At 41.4% G+C, this 24,465-nt stretch overlaps 1 protein-coding gene across 1 annotated transcript in view; it reads right to left on the bottom strand.

The window, feature by feature from the left end:
- Window positions 1-23,357, bottom strand: part of P4ha3 (prolyl 4-hydroxylase subunit alpha 3) — a 33,899-nt gene extending 10,542 nt beyond the window's left edge. The window contains exons 1-8 of the mRNA XM_076843986.2: window positions 23,158-23,357; window positions 15,826-15,968; window positions 14,800-15,023; window positions 11,677-11,826; window positions 9,763-9,814; window positions 6,776-6,939; window positions 6,360-6,536; window positions 2,650-2,714 (exon numbers count right to left, since the gene is read on the bottom strand). Coding sequence (XP_076700101.1) covers window positions 2,650-2,714; window positions 6,360-6,536; window positions 6,776-6,939; window positions 9,763-9,814; window positions 11,677-11,826; window positions 14,800-15,023; window positions 15,826-15,968; window positions 23,158-23,357 — 1,175 coding nt within the window. The remainder of the gene's footprint in view (window positions 1-2,649; window positions 2,715-6,359; window positions 6,537-6,775; window positions 6,940-9,762; window positions 9,815-11,676; window positions 11,827-14,799; window positions 15,024-15,825; window positions 15,969-23,157) is intronic.
- Window positions 23,358-24,465: the final 1,108 nt, after the last annotated feature.

Raw genomic sequence — 24,465 nt, 5'->3', positions numbered from 1 at the left:
AGCTTGGGATTTAAAGTAAGAAGATTTCTGAACATTCTGGCATGCCCCTGTAGTCCCAGCGACTCAGGAGACTAAGACAGGAAGATCACTTGAGCCTAGGAATTTGAGGCCAGTCTGTGCAACATAGTAAGACCCAAAAGAAAGAAAGAAGGGAGGGAGGAAGAATTAAAGTAATAAGACTAGTTCCTGATCCTCCCTCTGTGTGATCCTAAGTCAGGTACTTAATTTTGAGCCTAAGAGTCAGTGTGCTCTTCAATAAAATGAGGATAATAATAATATCTGCTTCACAGACTCATGAAGATTGTGAGAGAAACACTATGAGGATGCTTTGTAAGCTGTGTTGGTGACTGCTGTGAATTCCAGGAGCATCTCTGGGAAACCAGGACAGGTCAAAGACCGAAGAACATATAGCTCAGACTCTTCCTAAATGTCTTGTTGAGATTCTGACAAAGTAGAATTTTGGAATCCGAATTTAGATTCCAGGGAAATGAGGACATGCTCCCCAAGCAAAATCTCATGGGAACACCATGAAGGCTTCGAAGGGAAGAACCCTGGCATGACATTGGAAGACCACTTCTTTGCTCTTTAAATGATGACTAACAGAAAATAAGTAGAGTGAGAAAATGAGAAATACACTTTAAACTGCTGGGGAGCAGAGAGGAAGGAGTTAATTCTACCAAGGCAATTAGGTAAAATGATAACATGTAAACAAAATTCTGAAGGGTGTGTACCAATTCAACAGACGGAAAAGAGCAGGTGTATTCCAGCCTGAAGAAATTGCATGAGTACAAGCATGAAGGTGTGATGATAAATATGTGCAAAGGTCCTTACCAGATGCTCATAAACTTCCCAACTTGCAAACTGTGAGCTAGATAAACTTCTATTCTTTATATATTATCCATTCTGTAGTATCCAATTATTGCAACCAAAAATGGACTGAGAAATGGGTAATTGATAGTGAAGGTGACAGCAGACAGACATGAGTGTTGGGAACACGAGGTTAAGGGAATAATTCTATAAACTGAACTGACTCCCATGTGCTTTCTTTAAAAAAAAAAAAAAAAAAAAGCAATTTAATTTATCTGCAGCCCTGCCTGGGTTAAGTTAATAAGATGTATTACATTGGGGCTGGGGTTGTGGCTCATGGTAGAGTGCTTACCTAGAAAATATGAGGCACCACATAAAAATAAATAAAATAAAGTTATTGTATCCATCTATAACTAAATATATATTACATTTCTCAGCAACCAACCTGCTATCTGCAGGAGAAATACAGGACCAAAATGCCAATAAGGAGAACACATTACCCTGAAGTAACTTTTTTGTAAGAACAAGTTCAATGGGCCAAAGAGACTTAGAGTTGCTTGGGCCTTTAGCATGTGCAGTGGGGCTTGGAAGTTTGATGCAATCCTGCTGAAGTCAAAAGTCAAGAGGTGGACCTGGGTGGGACTCTCTGGAAACTTCTCTGGGATCCTCAACAGAACTGGAGGGAAGGCATGGCATATGGCCCTTCTCCTCTCTGTAAGGACCCACTCTCTCCCTTGAGAATGTCCCCTTTTCCTATTCCTTCTAATAAACTCATGCCTCTGAACAACATGTTTGAAAGCTCTCTGGTGTGATCCCCAGAACTGGACCTCCACAAAGTCTCACCTTTGCAGCTGCTTGGTCCCACAGGCAGGCCCTTGCTCTGTAACAAAGGTTTGTGAGCAAGAAAATGATTTGGCAATTCAGAGCTCCCCAAGGACTTCTGAGAGACCAATTCCAGTGGAGTTATGAGGACAGAACCAAAATTCAGAGGATTAAGGAGTGATGTAAGAGGATGGAGGTAGTCTGATCTGAAAAGAAAATATCACCTATTCCCCTAAAGGAAACAAATCTAAATAGAAGATTGAATATTCTTTAACACAAGAATTTCAGAAAGGTTAGAAAAGACAATGAAGTTGAGGTCACACAGACCTTTTAAATATTGGTGAATAACTCCCAATGCTAAAGGTACCAGTTAGGCCAAAATGATTCTGAATGAAAGCTTTCATTTCTCACCTCATTTCCTAGGCAACGCAAACTAACCATCCATTCTGAGATCTGGTCTCTCCCCAGGGAGGCTGCCAACGCTGGCTTAGAGGGAGATTTTTTTCCTCCTACTGTATCATCAGTCCCCTCAGTGCAAATAAGGGATTCAAGGGGAGGGCAGGGGTGGAGGGAAGAGGAAAAGCTGGACTCCCACAGTTGAATCTCTTCCTCTGGAGAAGCCCTGAGGTCTTGGAAGTCTATTCATCCCTTTTGCTGAATGTTGGCAAGCTGTGCTTGCATATGAATCAGGAGGTGGGAATGGAACCTTATAAAGTCAAATTACAAATGCAGGCAGGAATTCTCTGGAAAAGTGATCTTGGTTAGAAGAATGATTATATGCTTACTCTGGGGTGGAAGGCAAAGGAGTTTTTTTTCAAGTCTTTCCCTCATGGCCTCCCTCATGAATTCCTCAGAAATATAACAAACTCGAGAGAGGACAGTGGAAACTTCTTCCTCTCAGAAAGAATGTAGAGATATATAACATTCTCAATATTGACCTGTAGGGTCTCCAGTGTCCTTGCCAACCGGGCGGTCAGCTGTGCCTGGGCCCAGGAGTCTGAGAGGAAGGGCTCCTCTTACCTTTTGCTGATACGGTACTCCACTTGCAACTGTTTTTCCCCTGATGCCACCACTGATCTCTGGAGCTGGTGGGAAGGACATGAAACAAAGTCCAGGCAGTTATGATGCATGGGGAGGGGCTGACATGCCCTTTATGGAAGCACAAACATAGACAATAGAGAGTTCCTTCGTCATTAGAGGATATTTTGCACCTGGTATTATTTTAGGGATGGGTCAGTTTTGAAAATGAAAAAACTCAAAACAAGTGACCAAAAATCTTATCCTTAACCACAGGATCTGGTAGCCAGCAAGCACTTAATAAAAGTTTGTCTAACTGAAATGAACTGATTCTTGAATCTACTTTGTGTCTGTTAGTCTGTGGTAAGAACAAGGGCTATTTCTCATCCTTCTTTGTATAGCACAGTGTGGGTCACCAGCCCTCACATAAGGTAGGCTGCACTTGGTGTTTGTTGAATTAAATGAGCTCCTTCCACAACAGCAAAGTGTGTACTCAGAGGCAGCTGCTTCATTTGAACAATTGTAACAAAAGCCCTTCCTCACAGAGAAGCACAATCCCTTTTACTTCAACTGCCTTGATGAGGAAAATCTATAAACAATTTGAAGTCACTGATTTAACTCAATGTCTCTATTTTGTTGTGAATATCTGGTTATATATAGCTCTTAAATTATTTTTCATAAAATACCTCCTAATTGCAAAATCACTGAATGAGGGACCGAAAGATAAACATTACTTATTTACACGAGGATGTGTCTACTTTTGCTTCTGTCATCAGAGTAGCAGCTCTGTGAGGGCAAGGTCTTGGTCTGTTTTCATAGCTGTGTCCCCAGGGTACAGAGCTGGGCAGGGAGGTGCTCAGTATGGATTAAGCAAACAAACAGATGTACAAAACAGTGCCTTGCGCTGAAAGGTACTCCCAGGACTCAGCCAGCCCTGGTGCTTCCCAGGCAGTTGGGATTCTAGTGGGGACAGTCTATAAAACACAGCACCTCAACACGTTCCTTGGCCTGTTTTTCCACAAGATTAGGATGCAGGGAATCAGGTGACTGATATTACCTCTATCCATCCTTCACTAATCGTTCCTGGTATTCTCTTCCTAGGATATTCATAGAGGAGAGAGGAGGAATTCAAAAAGGACAGATGAAAGATGTTTCCTTCTGTTATTTTAGGGCAAAATCAAGGAGTTAAAAAAAAAAAATCCTGGGCCGGGGTTGTGGTCAGTAGTAGAGCGCTTGCCTCGCTTGTGAGGCACTGGGTTTGATTCTGAGCACCGCATGTAAATTAAAAAAAGTAAAGATCCATCAACAAGCAAAAAAAAATATTTTTTAAAAATTCTGGAAGTCCTCCAATTAAGGAGCTACTCTGTACCTAACTCCTTTAACATTCATTTACTGTGTACCTCCAAGTCATTCAATTTAGGGAACAAGTATTTATTGGTTGTCTTCTGTCCTAAGTATTCTGCTATGCATTGGAAGAACAATACATTAACCCAGAGTCCTTGACCACATGTCATATAATGGGGCCATAACAGCAAGTACAGGGTGCTGTGGAAATACAAAGTGGACATCTAGCCCACTCTTACAGGGATAGGAAGGCTTCCCAGGATATCCATAAGACCCATTGCAATCATACAGGTAAAAAGACATCAAGAGTTTTGCAGGCAGAAAGAAGAAACAGCCCAAGCCATTTACAGAAAAGAAAGCTCCCTGCAGTGGAGTGTCAAGTACAAGAGGGAGATGTGGTGAAAGGGGTGAGCAGCAGTCAGGCCAAGGCGCTTTGTGAACATTTGAGGACACAGTAACCTATTAAAGAGTTAAAGCAAGGCATTTAGAAGGAAATCTGGCTTTTAAAGATTACGCTGACTGCAGAAAGCACAACACAGGCAAAGGCATTTTAAGAAAGACAATACATGATGCTTGCTAATTTATAGCGTGGCCAGGGAGACAGAGTACTAACCCATGAAACAGCTACTAACATCAAACAACATATAAACGGTAGACTAGCTGGGATAGTGGCATGCGCTCAGGAGACTGAGGCAGGAGGATCATGAATTCAAAGTCAGCCTCAGCAACTGAATGAGGTTCTAAAGCAACTCAGTGAGACCCAGTCTCAAAAAATATATATTTTTAAAAAGGGACAGAGTGTGTCTCCGTGGTTAAGTGCCACTGTGTTCAATTCCTGTTACCAAAATTTAAAAGTTAATTACCAAACAACTCATGACAAAAATTTTGAGTTCAGAGGAGGAATGCATTATGACATGTGCCCCCGCCCCCAAAGTGCTCTGAAATGTAGAGTCACTCAAAGAACCAATGAAAGTAGACCAGAGCATTAGGACTAGCAGGCCGGAGGGAGGCCTGGGGTTTTAACAGAATCTTCCAGGGTGGGCAGATGTGGGTAGAGAAATGATGACAGAGGAAGCTTTGGAAAGATACAGCGGAAAGGAAACAGGTAAATCCAACTCAAGCCTCTGCAGCTTCTGTGCTCAGCTGTGGGGAGTCGGGCGTTGGGGGGACACTGCCACACAAACCCAGGGCTTACTTCTGGAAGAATCAAAGGCCAGTCAGGCATCAGCAACTTCTGGGGGAAGGGAGTCTGGTAAGGCTTTTGTGTGCCACATGGAAGATCTGTCCTGAAGGATTCCATGAACATCTCTGGGTGGGCCACCTGTCCCATCACCATGGCAACAGAGCTGTTCTGAGTAAAAAGCCACTGCTGGCCAAATGTGACTGCTGACGCTATTGAAAATATATTGTCCCATCACCAGTAGAGCTTGATCATTTCAAAAACATCATGTACAAAGATTCCAGACTTGCCCAGAGAGACTTTGGGTTAAAACGATTATTGGTGTTCTCCCTCCAGTCCATATTTGCTGCTCTGCCAGGCTGGGTCCCAGAGTGGAGATGGGAGGGCAGAGCTGCAGCCCACCCAGGACAGACATGTAATGTGGGGACTGTCACTAGATTCAGGGGCTGCTTGCTACCACACATAACTTAGGCTACAAGAACAGCAGAACGGCAACCAATCTACCTCTAAGTGTCAGTAATGATGTTGCTACATGTATGACCTTCCTCTCCCTGGGCCTTAGTTCCCTCTTTAACAAGATTATGAAGTTGAACTAAATAATCTTTCCGTCTGTCAGTCTGTAAATATGTATTAGGATTTCTTGTCCCTGTCATGTTTTCCATTTCTTCTACTAATTAATGGCTGGTGTTTGGGGAAGTTTCCTTTTATTTTTTGAGGTGAGATTTACGTACAATGACAAGCATAGACCTCAAGTGGACCATTTGCTGAGTTTTGACAACTGTGTACAGCTATGGACTCCACACTCTTAAGAAGATACTGAGGGCACATTTTCAACATTCTAGAAAAAATCCTCTGGCACCTCATCCCACTTAATCCTTTCCCTCTAGAGGCAACTGCTGTTGTGATTTCCTCCACCATCTTATGGGCTGGCTGGCATTCTTTTTTTTTTTTTTAATATTTATTTATTTTTAGTTCTCGGCAGGCACAACATCTTTGTTGGTATGTGGTGCTGAGGATCGAACCCGGGCCGCATGCATGCCAGGCAAGTGCACTACTGCTTGAGCCACATCCCCAGCCCCTGGCTGGCATTCTGAACCCCTGGATGATGAAGGGACTAGCTGTGGAGCCTTCCTTTCTCACGCTCTGAACTCCAGGCACGTGAAGACACAGGAGCTTTGGGGACACTCACCCATGGTTCTGCAAGCTCGCGAATTTTCTGAGCCTCTGAGTCACTGACAAAGTCATGATAGAGAGCAACATAGGGCTCTAGGTGAATGATCTCTTTCCGGATGGGCTGCAGAAGCAGGAAGGGGCTGGAATTGGTCTCATAGGAGCAGTAGAGGCTAGGGATCTGGTAGTGAATGGGCTGGAAGGAAAAAATAGACTCAGCATAAAAGAAGATGGACCTAAGAGTGAAATCATCTTAGGGGAACTAAAGCATAAAACCAGGAATTTGAGAGATATTGAATATGGTTACTTGGATACTGTCCAAGGGAGCTTTATTGTTTTTCAAGGCATCAGCTTTTCCCCTTTTCACTGTCCAAATTCTAGCTTCTCACTCTGTAGCCAGGCCTATCCCCTTTCTTTTTTCCTGAGGAATCCTACCTGGGATCCCAGGGTCTGACACAACTCCTCATATGTGTCTCTAGTCCGCAGGTGGGGCACTCTGGGTCTCTGGATGACTGTCTCAGCTACAGCCTGGTGGGGGTTCTCTGCCAAGAGCCTTTCATATTTCAACACATTCCTGGCCATCCTCTTATTTTCTGGGCCTGGGGAAAATCAGAGCAGGGAATAATACAGATTAACAAACACTAGTCCCAGAAAGTGCTACCAAGATTTCCTGCAACTTTACTGTCACAGAAGACTGGCTCTAGGACATTCTGAATAACTCCTTGTCAGTGCCCATATTCCCAGAAGAGAATCTGGTATTTAAAAAAGACTGACTTGCACCCAGTGGATCTGAAAGTGCAAAAGGTTTTGGGAAGGAAGGTGGTACCTACACTCTTAGATCCAGAGACCAAGAAGACGACTGTTCTGGGACGGCATTATGGTTAGTTTTATCCATAGAATAGAAACTTCATTCATTAATTTGTTCATTCATTCATTACCCATCCATTCAATAAATGCTCAATAAACAACCAAATACTGTGCTAGAGGCTAACCTCCCAGAATTCAGAGTCTAATGACCACTTAGAAGAAAACATGTCAGGGGCTGGGGGTTGTAGCTCAGAGAGGCATTGGGTTTGATCCTCAGCACCACATAAAAATAAATAAGTAAATAAAATAAAGATATATTTTTTAAAAAGAAGAAAAAACATGGTAAGGACAACAAAAGGAAGTCCAGAGAGTCAAAGCCTATGGCACGGTGACCCAAACCTGTTCTACCCTGGGGAACCCGAAGCTAATTCATCCTCGGCTCCATTAGATCCCTCAGCATTCCTAACAGGCCTAGGCCTAGAGCAGTGCAATATGAGACAAAGGGTTTTTAGATCTGGGTTCTAGGCTAATTCCCACAAGCCCCCGAGAAACCCTGTGTCTTGCTTGTGCCCACCTGTTTGTGCCCACTTTGGCTGCAAGATGCCCCATGGGTTGGCAACTACCCATGGCCCGCTGGCCTCTGTGTATGACTCTCAGTGCATCTCAGAAGGAGGTGCTGAATTGTTCTAATGCTCCCAAAGTGTCTGAAGAGCCCCATGTGCTTCTAACCACCACAACCACCCTGGCAAAAGAGCAAAGGAGTACGCAGAAGTTACTATTCCTTGCTAACAAAAGGAAAAATCAGATTTTGGAGAATGGAAATGATGAGCCCAAACTCAAGTAAAAAATACTGCAAAGCTAGAATGAGCTGGGACCCTCAACTTACCAGGCCCTATTTACTCACCTGTGATAGCACACAATTTTGATTTTGGGGGGAGAGACAGAAATTTTAAAAAATATATTTATTTTTCTGTTGTAGTTGGACACAATATCTTTATTTTATTTCAATATCTTTATTTTATTTATTTTTATGTGGTGCTGAGGATCAAACCCAGGGCTTTGCACATTCTAGGCGAGCACTCTACCGCTGAGCCACAACCTCAGCCCCCGAGACAGAGATTTTAATAGATCAAGCACAAAGAAATAAAGGAAGGCTGAGTTTTAATTTCGTTTATATTAGTAATTGCTCATGAGTTTCCAGACCACTTAATAACTTCCATATCCTACTGTTCGCCAAACTCTCAGAAAGGAATAATTGATACAGTCATTGCTTTGTATCCACAGGGGACTGGTTCCAGAAATCCATAGATGTTCAAGCCCCTTATATATAATGATATAGTATTTGTATATAACCTGTGCACATCTCCCATAAACTTTAAATTATCTCTACATTATTATTTTTCTTTTTTTAAAAAATTTTAGTTGTAGATGTATTTATTTATTTATTTTTATGTGGTGCTGGGGATCCAACCCAGTCCCTCATGTGTGCTAGGCAAGTGCTCTACCACTGAGCTACAATGCCAGCCCCATCTACATTATTTGTAATGCACAATACAATGTAATGCTATTACATAGTTGTTTTACTGTTATCACCTAATGAATAATGACAAAAAAAAATTCTGTACGTGTTCAGAACAGACACCATTTTTTTCAACCATCTTCAATCTGAAGTTGGTTGGGTGGTTGGGTTCACAGACGTGGAGAGCAGACTTTACTAAATGGATTCATTAAGAAGTAATGAATAGGGACTGGGGATGTGGCTCAAGCGGTAGCGCGCTTGCCTGGCATGCGTGCAGCCCAGGTTCGATCCTCAGTACCACATACAAACAAAGATGTTGTGCCCGCCAAAAACTAAAAAATAAATGTTGAAAGTTCTCTCTCTCTCCCCCTCTGTCTCTCTCACTCTCTCTTTAAAAAAAAAAAAAGTAATGAATAAATATAGTTATAAAGTCCTACATGAAATACCTTATAAATATTAGGACAATTAAAATAGCTTTTGTGTCTTATTTGAGTATCTAAATACCTTATTAAAAGAAAACCTAGGAAGCCATTCACTACCAAAATTTTAAGCAAAATTATCCAAGCTGAGACAGGAAGCATATTCCTCCAGTTGGACTCATTTTGTTGTCAGTAAGGCTCCCCTGAAGGGGAATGAAGCTGAACTGTAGCCACCTGGGCAGGGTGCTCACCTAGCAAAGTGAGCTCTGGTTTTAAAGGAAAGAACTGATAGCTCTCTGTAAACAGCCAAAGTGAATAATCCTCTGAATCATGCTCCTTCCTGCACACACAGCACACATTGATTTCATTCATTCCTGGGTCTTCCAAAACCTAGGTCTTTAAAATGTCTCTGAAGAAACTGGTTCCCAGCCTAGGCTTGTTCCCTTTGAAGAACAAGCTGGGAAGGGACAGGTTGACATCTCTGCATTTTCCAACTGACTTACAAATTTCTGCCAGTGCACTGATGTGAATATACATGAGATTTCACCCAAATTTGAAATGTTCTTTAGACAACAAAATTAAAAGAATGAAAATAGATAACTGTACTTTACTTTTCCGGGATTACAGGCCAAAAGCAGAAGTCAGACCAATGGCTGGCTTATCTTATCATCACTTACTGTAGAGAAGAAACTCTCGGGAGAGGCTCAGGGCACACGAAACATTTCCTGCCTTATTAAAAAAAGAAAAGAAAGTGTTAACTGTATTAAAGATATACTCTCTGACCAAATAATTCAATGGACATTTTTTAAGCTATAAAATATTCTTATTATCAAGTAGATAATAAGGCTCTTTGAAAGAAGCAGCAGGCTAGAGATGTAGAGAATTTGTGACTGTGCTGCAAAAATCAGGTGTCCTCAGACTCCTCACTTATAAATGATTTACTACCACCCTTACCAGAAGAACAAGGGTAATTTAGTAAAAACTTCTTTAAAAAAAATTAAGATAAGCTTTCTTAAAGGCACTCAAATCTCAAAGTATGCAAAATGATATAATGACGGGGTATTTTGTTATTAAATTTAAATGAAACTATAAAAACTCTATTAAAATTATAATTTATTCCTAGGGTATAGAAAGTCAGTGGGAAGGAAGCAAATGTTTCTCTGAACCAAAAGAGAAACATTCTCCAATGCATAAGAATTAATTGTCCTTGCAGCCATTCAACCTTGGGCTCAACTGGTCAAAAGGAAACAGGAGATTTCTAGACCAATCTGGGCAACAGAATCCCATACAGTGGGGTGTAATCCTCCTTTGGGTGCTTCCAAATGATGATTAGCTGATAAAAACTGTGTACCTTTTCAATTCTTTCATCTTACTTTAGCATATTAAGAATTCATTTTAGTGATAAAAGCAATATGCACATTAAAATATGATATGCAATGAGCAATGTGATAAAATGACCCCCACTGAAATCCAGGCACTGCAAGCACTTTGCATAATACAAAATAATAATAATAATTGGGCACTGTATTTAACACCCCATCTTTTGGGATGTGCTACGTCAGGCTACCTCCTCTAAGTCTTTCTACATAAAGTCTCCATTTTTTTCCTCGATTAAAACTCAAATCTTCTCCCTTTTTGTTACATCATGACTATTCCATTTTCACTTTAACATGCAGCCATTAAGCAGGAGAGTAAAGAAAAGTAAAGAAAAGCACACAGACATTTTACAATAAAGACTCAGGACTTCCACGAAGTGAACAGTATCAGCTGCGCTGAGAATAAGACTGTTTTCACAGTAACATGTGGGTTTGAACCACCCACACCACCCTCATTTTTCTTAGGAAAACGAGGAAAGAAAATAGAATACGGGGGTTCTGAGGGTTTAGATCAGTGACAGAGTGCTTGCCTAGCATTCCCAGGACTCAATCCCCAGCACTGTAAAAATAAATAAAATAAAATAAAAAAGGAATTAAGGAAATAAAAATGGTTTATTAGCTTTGGAAACCAGGGAACTGACTCCATAGAGATTTTTTCAGCCTATTCTTGAATACTGCACAACTCCAGTGAGCAATGGGGTTAACAATACAAAAATATGGCAGCTGTGTACTTAGGGAACTGAACCTCTAAGTGAGGCACAGCAAGTAGTCCTTCAACAGTGCCAAGGGAAGATGACAGCTGCATGAGGCACTGAGGCTGGTGCTACAGCACAAAAATGCCAGCTCTGGAGACAGACACCAGACATGTGTCTGTCAGTGGGAGAGCGCTCAAACTTCTTCCTCTATGGCAACATCATGACACAATGTCTGTGAAGAGCTATGAGTTGCTGAGAGCACAAACAAGTGATCTACAGCCACCATGACCCAACTAATTGCCTCCTACTATGAGCTTCATGGTAAGTTTAGAATTTTTTTGTAGACTTCGTTTACTCACATGTGATATATGGAAATAATAAAATAAATGCCCTTCCCACTTGGTCCTATTGGGAAGATGAAATAAATTAAGAGACAAGAAAATGCTTAGAAAGTTGTAAAGCAGATGTAAAGCATTACCTTTATTATGATACAAGCAGTGAGCTTCACTCACTCCCCTACCTGGAAACAGGCAAAGGCCAAGTGATCCAAGGCATCTTCTAGGCTTGCTTCATCCTCTGTCTTCCACTCCCCATAAGAGCCTCGGAAGAGACTGACAGCCTCCTCCAGCCATGGAATGGCATGGTAGTAATCCCCCATGTCATAGGCCACCTGCAGGGACACAAGTACCACTACTAAAGGCTTAGTCCACAGGCAGAGGAAAGGAAATGATGATTTAAAGAGTAAAACAGCCTTTGGAACCTAAGAAGGCAAGTCTTAACCTCAAATTAATTTTAATTTGATTTACTGAACATCTATTATATACAAGGCATTGCACAAGGTGGAGAGGAGACACAAGAGTTGTTGCATTTAAGGACTTATAATTTGTGAGAGAAAAGAGGTATGAACTCAAGAAACCATAACGGAAAGGTAGGAATGCTTGAAGGAAAACACATAATATGCTTTGGAGAGATAGGGAAGTGAGGAGACTTGGGAGTCTAAGGCTCACGCAGGAAATGGCATCTGAGATAGGCCTTCTTTGAAGAAGGAAAAGGTTTCAAGAACAGAAGTAGGGAAGAAGAGCATTTTAAGATGGGAAAATGGGCTGGGTGTGCTGGTACACACCTGTAATCCCAGAGGCTCAGCTCCGGAGGCCGAGGAAGGAAGATCACAAGTTCAAAGCCAGCCTCAGCAACTTAGTGAGCCCCTAAGCAACGCAGTAAGACCCTGTCTCTAAATAAAATATTAAAAAGGGCTGGAGATGTGGCTCAGTGGTTGAGTGCCCCTGAGTTTAATCCCCTGTATCAAAATAAAAAAAGGGAGAATGGCAAAAACAGAAGTCAAAGACAGAATATGTTCCATAGAAACAGAAAATAAACATAAGGAACGTGAGTTAAGCTAATTACAGTCTTAAATGTCACATTGTTAAGGAAGATATTACTGGTGGCAATGTGAGAAATGGATTAAATTTATTTACTTATTCAGTATTTGCTGAGCATTATGTTCTTGGTGGTCCTTGTCCTTGAAGAACTTGAATCAAGTGAGGGTACAAGAGCAAACCAATCATTGTGACAAATCCATTAGACACCTCAGTGAAGGCAGACATGGGAATGCTGTGGGAGCTAGTGGAGTTGTTCTGATTAAATGTCAGAATGATGGGCAATATGTCAACGTGTGCCAAGCATAGCTCCTGTCTCCTAATAGCTTAAGCTAACTAGAAAACCAGACCGGAAGGTGGAATTTCCTGGAAGTCATTACTGGAAACAACATGGAATTACAGTCACAGAGTTGGAAAAACTCTTACTAAATTCAGGTGTAACATCCAGACAGAATGGAACCTAGAGATATGGCAGCTTGTAGCCTAAATAGTAAATTAATTCCCATCCTAGGACTTCCATTAACCTTCTGTTTTACATTTCTGTTCCTTTCCTCTTTGTGAAAGGATTAAGCTGAAGAATAACATTTAAAAAATAACTGAACTTTTTCTACTGAATTAACCTTTTATTTTATTTTATTCTTTTTTCTGGTGTTAAACCCAGAGGCTCCTGCATACTAGGCAAGCACTCTACCACTGAGCTATTTATTTATTTAATAGCTATTTATTTATTTAACTATTTATTTAATAAATATTTCCATGAGCAGCTTTAAGTTCTAGCAATGTAGTCAGCTGAAATAACTGAAATTCTTCCAGAAATATTCAGATATTTTAAACAAAATACAAAAATCATTTTATTATATATTCTCAAGAAAAAAAAAAAAAGGAAAATACCAGGTACCAGAAACAAAACAAAAAAAAAAAATCTAAGAAAAATGCTGAAACAGCAAAATTCGAACATATATAACATTTTAATTATAAAGTTACTTGTTATATTATTTCATGTACTCTTCTGATATTTGTAATGTTTTACCTTTCAAAATAAATAGATAAATATAGAAATAAGTATTGCCAGGAAGTTTTTCCAGAGTGATTTACTAAATTTTCAACATATGGTTTTAGTTTCAGAAAGGCCTCACTGATGAAGCTCATATTGGTACCATACATCAAACTACTTTAACTGACTTAAATTTAAATTAGCCATGAACATGACAATTGGGGTCTGATTCCACTCAGGACCTCAGAAAGGGAAAATAGTATGTAGACAGACCAGGGTTACCCACTCTGTAGTGGTAATTTGGAAACTGATTTCTTAAAGTTTGAAGTAGGACCTACAAAGCCCACTATCAGATCTGCTACTGAATACTGTAGAAGTCAGGAAAAATTCACTTCCTTTTAATATGCACCTTAAAATTAAAAAGCATTTACTCCATTGCTTCATTTAATTTTTTTTTTATTTGTAGATGGACACAATACCTTTATTTTGTTTGTTTATTTTTATGTGGTGCTGGGAATCAAACCCAGTGCATTATCTATGCTAGGCAAGCGCTCTAACACTGAGCTACAACCCCAGCCCCTCCATTACTTCTTAAGGCAAAGGTTGGCAAAGAGTATATTATAAAATGATCTCAAGTGTGATTATAACTTGTGATCAAAGAACAGTTAAACACATCATATAAGAGGTTCCTGAAGTCTATTTCCCCAAGTAATGTTACAGTGAATGGCCTCAGTTTTTTGACTGATTTAATTTAGTATTTCTAAATACTTAGGAAACATTGCAGAGGATTCCAGAAAGTCTCAGGAGGTGGAGTTTCCATGATCTTATCTTCACATCACTATCTCTTCTCCCTTTCCCCACCCATTCAGCCTGCTTTCCCTTTCCACCCAGTGGCTCATCTACTAGCAGGGGTAATCGTTAGGGTGACCAAAGGATCATTTTGCCTAATTTATGTCTTTTGTCCTGGCACAATTAACAATACCCATTTCACTCTCAAGGGCATCCTAAGTATATGATCACCTCACCTTCCCATGGAAAGAACATGAGATTTGTTTTAAAGACCAAGTTCAAAATTTAGTTTTGCTGCTTAGAATTGTATAATCTTCATTATCTAAACTCCCTGAATCTGGTTTCTTTCTCTGCAAATGGGGGTAATATCAAATTTCCAAGTTTACTGAAAGTATGAGAAATATGTAAAAGCAATTCAGACATATTTATTTCATCCACAAGCAACTAGAGCTGAGCAATTGGCCTTCTCTCTGAATACCATTACCTTGCCTACTTGGAAGCAATCATCTGCTGTGAGGGAGAAGATCCGTCTAGGACTGTACAAGTCAGTGACGTCAGAGCCAGTGACTCTCTGAAAGACACCTCGGGCCAGGCCCTTCACATTGAGCATGTACACATCCTGCAGCCGCATCAGGGCCCGTGCTGCTCCCTCAAGGTCCTCAAAGGCTGGGAGGTCTTGTTCCACCTTCTCATAACCATCCTTAAGAGCTGTAAAATTAGTAAAAACATAATTTATCCTTCAAAAAAACAGGTAACGGGCTGGGGGTGAGGTAGTGGTAGAGCCCTTGCCTAGCTTGAACAAGGCCCTGAGTTCCACCCCCAGTGCCATCAAAAAAAAAAAAAAAAAAAAAGAAAGAAAAAAAAGAAAGGAAGTATTAAGCATTTAATGCCTGCAAAGCATGACCACCCATTCAAATATTCCATGAGATAAGGTTTTATTTGTATTGTGTTCCCAGTTCCTGGGAATCACAGTTACTGGAACAGGGTAGAGGAACATTTAGAATGAGTAAATGAAGAACAAAATAGGCATACACCCTCACCATATTGTCCCATCTTATAACCCTAGGAATCTTGCCCTACAGGGGGACAACTTTTCTTTCTCTTCACTTTCTAAAAGCCAACAAACTTCTTAAAGTACAAGTAGAATAAGTTAGGAAAGTGCTCTTGCTGCAGATGACATTGTATTTTCCCAACAAAAACTTAGTGAAATAGAACTACCAGAAGACCACTCTTTCATACACATACCCATGGCATGATAGATCCTGTACGTCCTCACAGGATCATAGTGAAGATCAGAGACTATGGACATGAAAGTGTTTTCCAATCCATAATCATATAACTTATTAACAAGAAGACTTAATTCTTTGAACTTACAAGAGCTAAGAACATCAACTAACACGTACCCACTCCATTACTCTTCATCGCATCCCACCAGAGTTCCTCTCCTTACCACTGACTGAGTCAGAAGACAGGAGTTTCCCTCTCACCCTCCAGCCCTCTCTCTCATTACCTTGGATGTTCTCACTGGCCTCCAGGCTATGCACCACATTCCTCCAGTCAGACTGCAGCCGTTTGATGAGAGTAAAGGCAAGCAGAGGGTTAGCCACAGGGGCTGCTGGGTCCTCATGGAGTGAAAGCACCTTGTCATAGAACCTGAAAGAGAGGAGTAGAATGAGCTCACCTCCTGATACAACTACTCCACTCATGGAAGTTGGTTGTATGCTATGCATACATTAAGAGTAAAGGACAAAATGGGGCTGGGGGATGTCAGACTCCACCCTGGATAGCTCAGTGGTAGAGCATTTGCCTATCATACACCAGGCCCTGGATTTGATCCCAAGGGCAGCAGGGGTGGGGAGTAGCTGAAACTGAAATTCTGAACCTCTTGAAACTCATGTAACAGGATAACCAAAAAAGCCAGGAAAGCACAAAGAATATGAAAACTACACATTCAGTAAAAGTAGGTCTGGGGTTGTGGTTGTGGCTCAGTGTAGAGCACTTGCCTAGCATGTGTGAGGCACTGGGTTGGATTCTCAGCACCACGTAAAAAATAAACAAATAAAATAAAGGTCCATCAACAATGAAAAATAAATATAAAAATAGATTTTTTTAAAAGTAGGTCTGTTGGGCACAGTAATCCTGTAATCCCAGCATCTTGGGAGGCTGAGGCAGAAGGATCACAAAATCAAAGCCAGTCTCAGTAACTTAGTAAGGCCCTAAGGAACTCAGCAAGACTCTGTCTCTAAATAAAATACAAAAAAAGGCTGTGGAGGCATGGGGTTGTGGCTTAGTGGGAAAGTACTTGCCTTGCACACGTGAGGCCCTGAGTTCGATCCTCAGCATCACATAAAAATAAATAAATAAAATAAAGGTATATTTAAAAGGGAGACAGGCTGGGGATGTGGCTCAGTGGTTGAGAGCCCCTGGGTTCAATCCCCAGTAACAAAATTAAAAATAGTCTATCTACTTGTTTGTTCACTGAATGAATAAGTCTACACCAAATGCTGTATGTCATGCTAGGTCTTAGAGATACAAATAATTTTTTAAAAGTAAGTCTTTTTATTCTCTTATCACTCTATATACAATACTTAGTGTCTGGCAGAAATTCAAAACACTGTTGAATAAATTATGATAACTGGGGCTGGGGATGTGGCTCAAGTGGCAGCGCACTCGCCTGGCATGCGTGGGGTGCTGGGTTCAATCCTCAGCACCACATAAAAATAAAATAAAGATGTTGTGTCCACCGAAAACTAAAAAATAAATATTCTCTCTCTCTCTCTCTCTCTCTCTCTCTCTCTCTCTCTTAAAAAATTATGATAGGGGCTGGAGATGTGGCTCAAGTGGTAGCGCGCTCGCCTGGCGTGCGTGCGGCCCGCGTTCGATCCTCAGCACCACATACAAACAAAGATGTTGTGTCCGCTGAATACTAAAAAATAAAAAAAAATATTAAAAAAAAATTATGATAACTGTGACACATGCTATGAGAAATTAAACATATAATCTTATGGGAGCTTGCAAGCAGCTTATCTAACCCAGTTAGAAAAGGTGACGAAAGACTTCCCAGAAGAGAGAGCACTTAATCTGATTCTTGAAGGATTTGTTAAAATATCAGTGGTTACTACTTACTAAGCCCTTACCATGATTGGGCATTCTTTAATATACTGCCTCATTTAATCCCCCCAACAACTCTTGGTGTATTTATTTTGTCCATTTATGGGAGAGGAAACTGGAATAAGGCCACATTGTTAGTAAATGGCAAAACCAGAAATGAGCCCAAGTCTGCCTAACTCAGAAGACTGAGTTCTCAGCTGATTCTGCCATGTTTCCTGTGGTGACTGAACAAAGAAGAGAGGAACAATCTTCTTTGAGCCAACTGGGGTCAGTGTATACAAAGGGGCAGAGACTTGACCTATATTTATTCATTTTAACCTATTAATCTATCTGGTTAGTTTCTAGATGTCAGACTCCACGCTGGATAGTGGGAATACAGAAGAAAGATAGAGCCAATGCACGAAAAGTTTATGGACCCCCAAAAATATATTTCTCATCATTGTGTGTACCCAAGTTCAATTCATATTTCCATGCAAAAATGAATGAAATATACTCTTACAGGAACTGAGGAAAAAATTTTTAATAAAAACCTGGCCTCAAGGACTCACAGTCCAGTGGGTAAACCAGACACAAATAATTATATTACAGATGCAATACCAGGTTTAAGAACAAGACATAGTGGGGAGTACAGAGACAGGGTGGTTAATTGGCCAGATTAGGTCAAGGGAGGCTTTAAGAGACAAGTGAGAGTGGAATCACTTTATGTTTACATACATAAATCCATGAGAGGGTGGGGAGGATTCAGAAGTGGAAGGGACTAGAGACAGAAAGACCAGGGAGGAGGTCCCTTCAAAATTGTACAAGAGACACGGGAGTCTACAACAGTGATTACAGAGGCAAAAGATGGGATGGATTCAAGGGAGATATTCAGGAAGAAGACAGTGTAGAAGCTGGTGATGATTGTCATGGGGAATAGATTGGGATTGTCCAGTTCACTTCCAACTTTTCAGATTGGTGACATTTGCAGAAAAGGGCTGGATATGATGGGACCTGAAGTGATCTTCTTTCCAACTATTCTATCTCCTTCTCGTATGTTCTACAATAGTGTTCATATTAGCAAAAGATGCTGTTTTCTCTCCTGGAATACTGTGGTCATTCTATTTCCAACACATTGATGGAATTTATATGATTGAAATCTATTGGTTATATTTAATAGAGCAGGTTAAGGATGTTAGTCCTGTCCTTTTAGAGTGTTTTCCCTTTATCTAAATATTGTTAATTTCAAAAATAATATAATAACAAAAAGAAAAAAGTATGTGTTCAAGGTGAGAATATGAATGTGTCCAAGAACACATGAGACTATAAGAGTCTTTTGGGAAGAATGAGCAAGTAGAATGGCATGAACGAGAAGAAGAGAGGGCTAGCAGGGTGGAAGGATTTCAATCCCTGGATGCAGAGTCTGATCTGAGGATTTCTAAAGACTGGGGCTCTCAATTAAGAAAGGGGGCCTGAAATAGAAGTGACTAGCTCAGCAGTTTCCAGGAAGATGAATGTTCAATTCAACATAAATTAAGGAACAAGAACCTGGGCCTGGGTGATCCAGGCAGGACATGGGATGTCTGTCAAGTTCCGGGATGTCTCTGATCCCAAAGACAGGGCAGTCTGTGAGCTGCTACTCCAGGGTTTTGAAACTAAACCAGCCTCCAGGGTGTGGGATCATTTCACTGCCCATTATTTCCTGCTTTGGCTCCATATGGAACTATTTAGTAAAAGATATTCCACTGCTAGACGACAAAAAATGTACAAGCAGAGACTTGGGCCGAACCCAGCTTAAAAAGCAAGTCCAGGAACAATTGAGACTGAGTAGGCAGTGATTTTATAAGATGTTGGACAGGGAAGAGCGGGGAGGAGGCCCGAGACTTACTTGGATGCAGTCTCCAACCCACCTTCAATTTCAAACTCTATAAAATAAAAAGTTAGTCTAGTCTAGAAGGTCTCTATATGTCCCTTCAACACGCACATTCCATTATTTCTTCCACCACCTTGACCACGACTGAGTAGACTCCTCATTAGCTTAAAGACTAACTTTTAACAGGCATCTGAGAAAACTGAGGCATGAAGGGAAAGAAGCAAGGCAGAGAGATGAATATTTGCTCTAAGCCATCCATCAAATTAAAAGTACTGTCTATATCTTTGTTTTCTTCCACCGCACTTTCCATTTTGGGGTTGATTTGTTTAGGTCAGGAGTTTGATTTTTACTATAGCACATCAACCCAATCCACGGTTCAAATATGCTGGGTTTTTTTTTTTTTTCTGTTCCACAAGGAAAAAAGGGGAAAAAATCTATTGACTGATATATGAGGCTGGTTTGGAATCCAAAAATTGGCCCTATGCCCAGTGTCTGAGCAAATAGCTAGCTTCCAGAGACTGAGTTACGGGATGCTGAATTCAAACCTCAGGGTTTCTTAAATGGCTTTTTGCTTTAACAAACGTTTCTGAGAGTGGAAAACCTGATCCTTTTCTTCAAGAATTTGCACAGAAAATTTGCAACCCATTTCCTGCATAAAACATAGCCTGGGTTGGTTATCTGATCCAGGACATGGCTGTTTCAACTCAGTGTGTTTCTTCTTTGAAACTCAGAAATGGCTTTGTCTCAGTGCTTCTGAGACATTCTGAATACTTAATTCTTAGTCCAGAAAAAAATTGCTGCTAATTCTAAATCTATTCACACTTCATAGTTTTTAAACTGCAACAACAACAAAAAACTATAGGTTAACTATATATGTATGGGTAATATATGCATTATGTTAGAATATAATGATAGATACTATAACTAGTATAAATTTTATTCATTAACTTGGGGTAGGGAGTCGTTTCAACATCCAAAAATATTTCATTTCCCAATTTAGAAATTCAAAAAATATAAACTGGGGGCCTTGGAAATAACATCTGAAATTACATAAGATTACCATATTGGAGGTATAGAAAAGCGAGCAGAAACTGCCAAAAATTCATGTTTTAAAAAGCAAACATTTCACTGGATTTTTGAGTATAACTAGAGAACAGAATTAGAGTCTCCAAAATATCAAACTTCACAATTTTTCAACTTAATCAAACTTTACAAAATAAAATGTTCATAAATTATCTGAGAAACAGATTTAGAACTTTTCTAATTGTTTTTTCTATCTGGCCTCTTAGAATTCTAGCAAATGCTTAGAGCCAACAGTGGGGATTAATTTCATCAGCCAGTCCTAATGAACAATATTCAGGTAGCATTAACATTTGTCAAGTAATTATTACATGTCACACACAATGATAAATACCTTTACACAGTAATCAATCCTTACAACAATCCTATGGGGGGGTAGCACTATTTTTTATCATTATTTGATAGACAAGCTGCTTAAAGCTTCGAGGGATAAGGGAACATGTTCAAGGCCAGAGTCTAGGATTTAAACAGAGGTCTACTGAACTCTTGAATCCAGGCACTGAGCCATCACATACTCTGGCCACTAACAAAACCTCCTGCAGTTATGGGGCTTGGTCTGTGTCCTGGCATATCAGACAAAGCAAGCAGGAGGGACATTGCAGCATGATGGAAAGAACATTGGGTAAACAGGGTCAAGAGAACTATATCCTATCATGGATTTGCTAGCTCCTAGATTTATAATCTTGGACAAGCTACCAGATGATCTCTCATTTACTAAGAGTATAAAACAAACCTAAGCATCGTGAGAATCAAATGAAATAAGGTTTATGTAAAGCCTCCCATTGTGACAAAACTGTGACAAGCCGCTCACACATCTCCAAATGCAAACTGATTCTGTTCTACATGGACTCTCACACAGCCAGTGTCCCACACACCTTTTCCCCGTGTCACTCCAGAATCAGTATTAATATCACACACACTCAAAGTTTTTTTGGTGTAGATGGACACAATATCTTTTTAATTTTTTTTTAATATGGTGCTGAGGATCAAACCCAATGCCTTACATGTGATAGGCAAGCACTTGACCACTGAGATACAACCACAGCCCTCACTGAAAGTTTTATAACAGCTCATTGTGTTGTCTCAGCTGTATACATCTGACAGGGTCACTTGTATAAGTACAATTTTAGCACGCTGAATAGTGAGATGGTCACAATCACTGTTTCTTACAGGGTTGTGGGTTTCTCAATGTCCCAAGCAGAGAAGGCATAACACATAGTGATACATAGGGTACTATATACATTTATCTTTCATCATTTCATGCTGAGTTAATACATGATCATCATGTCCCAGAATCCCCAGCTTTATAATAATTTATCCCATATTGTGTAGTTTTTTGCTTGGATAGCAAAAAACTGAGCATCTGCCTATTAATGCTACCCTCAATGTCTTCTAGCATCAAGTAGGGCTTTTCAAAGTGTTTTCTTGGTGTCAAAATACTTTCGCACACATATAACATCTCAGTTACCATTTATTTAGTATTTAGTAGATTTGGAGATCACACTGAGCCTCAGAGTTACTCCCAACCTCAAGAAACAATGTCTCCCCGCCCAGGCTCCTTGGAGGCTCCCACCCACCACCTGAGCAGCTTTTTCTGTGTGTAAAGAGAAGGAAAGTTTGACACCTTAATTCCAATGGCTCAGCTTTGGAGGCTGAGGCAGAAGGATTGAAAGTTTAAAGCCAGCCTCAGCAATTTAGCAAGGCCCTAAGCTACTTGGCAAGACCCTGTCTCTAAATAAAAAATATAAAAAAGGTCTGAGAATGTGGCTCAGTGGTTGAATGCCCCTGATTTCAATCCTGGGGGAGAGAGAGAGAGAGAGAGAGATAGAGAGATAGAGATAGAGATAGAGATAGAGAGAGAGAGAGAGAGAGATAGAGATAGAGAGATAGATATGAAAACAAGGGAGAGAAAATATATCTTTGATTAACAATAATAGAATAATAGTGCTAAAGACCCAAACTCTTTTATGACATAGTTAGGTCTTTTCACCATTTTATCCCCAGTGCCTGGAACAGTGCAGGGCTCAGAGTGGGCACTCAAACATATGTGTTGGATGAATTAATAAAGCATTATTCATATAGTGATCTGCACAATTATTTGTCATCTTTCATATGCACTGTATGATATCCATATTGTGTCCCAGTGACACATCCATCTCTTAGATGGTAGCAGAATGTTATCTGATTCCTCATATAAACATCAGTTTGCTGGGTCACATAGTACTTCACAGTGGGGGCTCAAAAAGCCAATACACAGGGCTGTGGCTATAGCTAGGTGGTACAGCAATTGTTGGGCATGTGTGAGGCCCTGGGTTCCATCCTCAGCATCACATACAAACATAAATAAATAAAATAAAGGTATTGTGTCCATCTACAATTTAAAAGAAAATCCAATACACGTTGAGATACAGCATCACCCTGTTCTCACACCAACTCACTCTGGCAGTGTCTCTGTTTCAATGCAACATTTTCCGTGCCTGTGCCTGTGGCAATGTGACACAGAGCCTGAGGTCCCACACAGCTCGACACAGCTCTTGTGAGGTCCCACTTGGCTCTACAGTCAGTCACCCCGCCACACTTTCCCACAGAGTATCAAACTTCTCTGTGTGAGGCTGGATCTGGTGTGTGTGTGTGTTCCCACATGGTGTGCGGTATGAAACAGCTCCCCCACGGTGTCCAAGGGTCCCGCATACAGTGACAGTGGCTCTGTAGGTCACACTGAGCCTCAGGTTCACTCCCCACCCCAGGCCACAGTGTCTGCCACTCAGGGTCCTCGGCGGCGCTCACCCTCCACGCCCTCACCTGGTCAGGTCCCTCAGTCGCGCCTCCTCCCCGCGCAGGTAGCGCCGCAGCAGCCCCAGCAGCCGGCGCTCGGGCGCCAGGGCGCGCGCCACGCACGTCAGCGCCGAGAACGTGTCCTCTCGCGCCGCTGCCCCTGCCGGGTCCTCGGCCCGAAGCGCCAGCACCGCCAGCAGCGCCGCCAGCCTCGCGGCGGGGCCCATCGCCGGCGCTCGCACGTCCCCTTAACGTCCGGCCCGTCGGCCCCGCGCTCCTGCCTGCCCCGCCCCTGGGCCAACTCTCCGCCCCGTTCGCCCCGCGCCCCGCGCCCCGCGCCGCTCCCCACCTGCCCCTGGTGCACCTCGGTGTCCGCCCACCCGACACTAAATCGCAGTCCGGGGAAGATTTCCTCAGGGCCGGTCACTCTGGGGAAATTGAGGCAGGAGGTGTAGTGAGCAATGAATTCACTGGTCCAGGGCTGCACAATACCATTCCCAAAATATTCACCCTCGGGTTCAAGAGGTGGAAATACACAGACACACCTGGATTCCGGTGGGGAAATGGCCAGGGTAAAAGATGCGGTATGGTGATAGCGGTGCGGGTGAAACCGTGAGAGAGCAGATGTCAAACGGCAAATGGCAAACACTTCGCAGAAGTCACCCCTGAGCTATCTTGAAGGATAGACAGGACTTATAGAACTTAAAACCTAGGGATCCTACGTCATTACACAATATGCCTGTTGTGTATCTTAAAAGTCACTTAAGCAAACAACAATATTCTACCAGGTTACTTATTTTTCCCCCTTTTATTAATTTCCCAGGCAACGCTCATTTATTTTCTTGCAACAAATATTAGCATTTATGCTATTGTGTTTAGGACATAGAAAAATAGCATATCCAAACCAGTACTCACGTGGGCAGATGGAAATATTTACAAAACCCATAAAAAAGTGCTATCCTCTGGTAACCTTTGGCACATACCTGTAATCCCAGATATTGGGGAGTCTGAGGTAGGAGGATCCCAAGTCTGAGGCCAGCCTGCTCAACTTAGTGACACCTTGTCTTAAAAATAAACAAGGGGGGCTGGGGATGTGGCTCAAACCGTAGCGCGCTGGCCTGGCATGCGTGCAGCCCGGGTTCGATTCTCAGCACCACATACAAACAAAGATGCTGTGTCCGCCAAAAACTAAAAAATAAATATTAAAAAAATTCTCTCTCTCTCTCTCTCTCTCTCTCTCTCTCTCTCTCTCTCTCTCTCTCCATCTCTCACTCTCTCTTAAAAAAAAGAAAAAGAAAAACAAGGGCTAGTGGGGTAGCCCCATGGTAAGTGCCC

The sequence above is a fragment of the Callospermophilus lateralis genome, chromosome 2, assembly GCF_048772815.1.
Source record: "Callospermophilus lateralis isolate mCalLat2 chromosome 2, mCalLat2.hap1, whole genome shotgun sequence".
In the NCBI taxonomy this organism is placed as follows: Eukaryota; Metazoa; Chordata; class Mammalia; order Rodentia; family Sciuridae; genus Callospermophilus; species Callospermophilus lateralis.
This window is presented reverse-complemented; position numbering and strand designations above follow the sequence as displayed.